At 28.4% G+C, this 3,732-nt stretch overlaps 1 protein-coding gene across 1 annotated transcript; it reads right to left on the minus strand.

Annotated features, from left to right (window-relative positions):
• Nucleotides 1-332: 332 nt before the first annotated feature.
• K444DRAFT_645699 (uncharacterized protein) lies at nucleotides 333-1,572 on the minus strand (the record flags this gene model as incomplete). Its single annotated transcript, XM_024885109.1, has 3 exons — nucleotides 333-599; nucleotides 1,081-1,287; nucleotides 1,558-1,572. 3 exons carry the CDS (start codon nucleotides 1,570-1,572, stop codon nucleotides 333-335), a joined length of 489 nt encoding a protein of 162 aa, XP_024732409.1.
• Between the last annotated feature and the right edge of the window lie 2,160 nt (nucleotides 1,573-3,732).

The raw sequence follows: 3,732 nt of genomic DNA on the forward strand, positions 1-3,732 counted from the left end.
TAATATTTATAAGAGATTTAAATAATTTTTTCTTAGATTAAATTCTATTAAAAATTAAAAGATATATATAATTTTATATTTTTAAATTAAAATTATAATAAAAAAGATTTTAGAATTCTAATAAAAAACTAAAGCTAATATTATTTAATTAATATAATTAACTTAACTATTTCTAATAATTTATATTAATAGAATTTTAATAATTTATAGAATTTAAAATATTTTAGTATTTTAAAAATTTACTTATATTTAATCTTGTATTTATAAACCGGAGTTCGCTTAAGCAAGCGGTTAAGTAATTAGGGCCCGTAATTAGGTAATAGGGACCCCGATTAACTAATCGCTCGTATTAACGAACGGGGGTGAACAAGTATAATCCCGTCTGGGCCAGCTGAATCGTTTATGGCATTTACTGCCATTTGAAGGATTACATCCTTATTTGTCGCTAGTAGTTCAGTAGTAAGGATTTCATATACTCGGCATAGAGGGCCATGGTATCGTTCAACCTTCCCTACGCTTTTGTGGGCTTCAACAGGGACCTCCTTAGTATCGATATCCAGGCTTAGAGCGTACTGCTTGAATTCTCCTAATGCGAAGTTCTTCCCAGCATCGCTGACTATACGGAGATCGCGGTATAAAGTATCGGGAATATAGGGCATTTGTACTAAAAGTCCACTATAGAGCTCATTTCTGGCACACTCAACCGCTATAAGACTCCATATTTCTAGGCTATTACCCTGAAAATGCCCTATAAGCAGTCAATAAGGGGTAGTACACCTTTTAAAGCCTTCTCTCCTGTCGTTATAGAGGCTACCTTACTAAAGAGCCCTATAATTGCTCTCCTTATAGCATCCGAGCACTATAGTTGCTCTGCTAGCAGCGCCAATACCCCTAAAGATCTTCTATAACCTTGCGAATGTCTTATAGCATGCTTTCGGGGAGTATAGCCTAGAGTTACAGGGTCTTATAACGGGCTCAGCCCCTACTATTGCACGCTATAGTGGGTTTAGAGTCCCAACGCGCTGTATTCCCGATACTTTATGCCGCGATCTCCGTAATGTCCGTGGGTCCTTAATAAACATCGATCCAGCAAATCCTTAGCGTTTCCCAGGTCGTTTTTGCGCTTATATCTTGTAGGAATCTGGCTGCTTGGAACGCTGTGGCCTTGTCGACGACATGATATACTGGCTTATTGTCGATATACATGACGTCGACAATGATATAGTAGTTAAACTCATGGTCGTCGTTCAGGGTGAATTTGAACCCTCCTGGCGCTTTCCCGAGTAGCTGGCATTAGTGGCAGTACTTAGTGAGTTTTTCAATGGCCTGTTGCTCGACGTCATTATAGCCAGCTCTTTGTAGAATTCGTACAAGCTGTTGTACTGATGGGTGACCAAATCGACGATGCAGCTATCGGAGCTCTGTTTCTGTAAGGTGGCTCCATGTTATAGCTTCTTCTTGGCGATGTAGTAGCATCCATGGGTGTCCCCATTTTCGTATAATAGGGACAATATTATTTCCTTGGATGAGCTCATTTGTCAGATTATCATGCCTCACTCCTAATCTGTCCATATCTTGAAGACAGAACAAGAATGGTGTACTTGTTGGTACGACATGGAAAGTAATTAGGCCGACGGGTGTATTGACGTTAATAGTTCCCTGAGAGAGGGCATCCCCTTTTCCAAATCTGATCTTATGGTTGCCAGCTGTTCACTCCTGTTCATTAATACGAGTGATTAGTTAATCGGGGTCCCTATTACCCAATCGCGGGCCCCGATTACTTAATCGCTTGCTTAAGCGAACTCCGGTTTATAAATACGAGATTAAATATAAGTAAATTTTTAAAATACTAAAATATTTTAAATTCTATAAATTATTAAAATTCTATTAATATAAATTATTAGAAATAGTTAAGTTAATTATATTAATTAAATAATATTAGCTTTTATTTTTTATTAGAACTCTAAAATCTTTTTATTATAATTTTAATTTAAAAATATAAAATTATATATATTTTTTAATTTTTAATAGAATTTAATCTAAGAAAATATTATTTAAGTTTTTTATAAATATTAATTCTTTTTATTTAATTAAACTTTAGCTTTTATTCTTTATTAAAAAGTTATAAATTATTTTAAAATTAGGCTCTTTTATTAGTAAATCAGGCTTCTTATTTAGATCTAATTAACTAATTACTTATATTAATAAATAGAAGTAAATATACTAACTTTATTTATATTTAGTATATACCTATAACTTATAAAAGACTCTTTTCTATTACCTTCTATTACTAAATAAGCTAAAGCTATAAATAAGGCTATAAAAGAAATATATTATTTATATACTAAAGAATAAGTTAGAAAGGCTTTAGCTATAAGAAATAGTTCAAATACTAATAAACTATATAATCTTTTATTATAATTAGATATTCTAATATATTATAAAAAGAATATTTAGAATAGCTTATTTAAGCTAATTATACTAAATAAAGAAATATATATAATTTAAATACTATATAAACCTATAGATTTCTGCTTAATAGAAATAAAGCTATACTATATAGAGAAGAAAATAGAGGAAATAACTACTTCTAATATTACTATTATAGTCGAGTATTCTAAAGAGGAAAAGAAATAGATATTTAATAAACCGCCTAGTATTATTAAATAAGACTAGAGATAACTAAGAACTCTTAGTAATAATTCCTAAAGACCTTTAGAAATAGATAATATCTTATAATATTTGACTTATTTATTCTAGTTAAAGAAAAAGGGAATTTAGAGCTATTTTTAAAACTAGAATATAATAGAATTATTAAGAACTCTAGTTTCCTATTCCGTTATAGCCTAAATAAACTATAGAAGTAGAATATAATATATATTAATATAAATATAATAAATAATAGTATCCTAAAAGTAGTAAAGAAGTTATATATATACCTATATATAGTATATAATATATCTCTTTTAAAAAGAGAAAGAAATATCCCTATTTGAGCCTAGCCTATATCCTTAACTAGCTTCTTAACTTTCTTCTTCTTTTATTTAATAAAATTCTAATACTATAGATTTGCTAGACTAGGGCTATTACTATTAGAGTTATTGAGATTACTTTACTCTGGTTTAATCTAGTAAGCCCTAGCCTTATAAGGCTTATAAAAGTAGTTTCCTGGAGCTAGGAAGTTCTTAAAAGCCGAATTAAGAAATAAAATAATACTAGTAAAAAGGTTAGAAAAATTAGAAAGAAGATTTTAATTTTATCTTAGCTAAAGGGCTTAATAGGCTATATCTAGCTAGAGATTCTATTTTCTATTAATAGTAGTTAAGAACTAGCCAAGAATTATTATTACTATTAGTTTATTAATATAGTTATATAAAGAAGTATTAAGAGAATTATATATTAAAAGAAAAGTATTAAATTTAGACTTAAAACTAGAAGAATAAATAAAGCGAAATATTTCTTATATATATATATATACGAATAGTTTTATTAGAACAAATATTATAAAAAGTAAATTAAAAAGAAATTAGAATATATAAAATAATATTAGAATATTTCTTAAATTATAAAATAAAAGAAATATAAAACTTAGAAACTAGAATAGATAAAAAAAAATTCAGGGCTATAAGCTCTATTAAATATTAAAAGAAAATAATATTATAAAGGCAAAAATAGAAAGCTATATAAATATATTTATATAAATTATTACCTTTTCTATTATATTTATATTCT

The sequence above is a fragment of the Hyaloscypha bicolor genome (assembly GCF_002865645.1).
Source record: "Hyaloscypha bicolor E unplaced genomic scaffold K444scaffold_125, whole genome shotgun sequence".
NCBI lineage: Eukaryota > Fungi > Ascomycota > Leotiomycetes > Helotiales > Hyaloscyphaceae > Hyaloscypha > Hyaloscypha bicolor.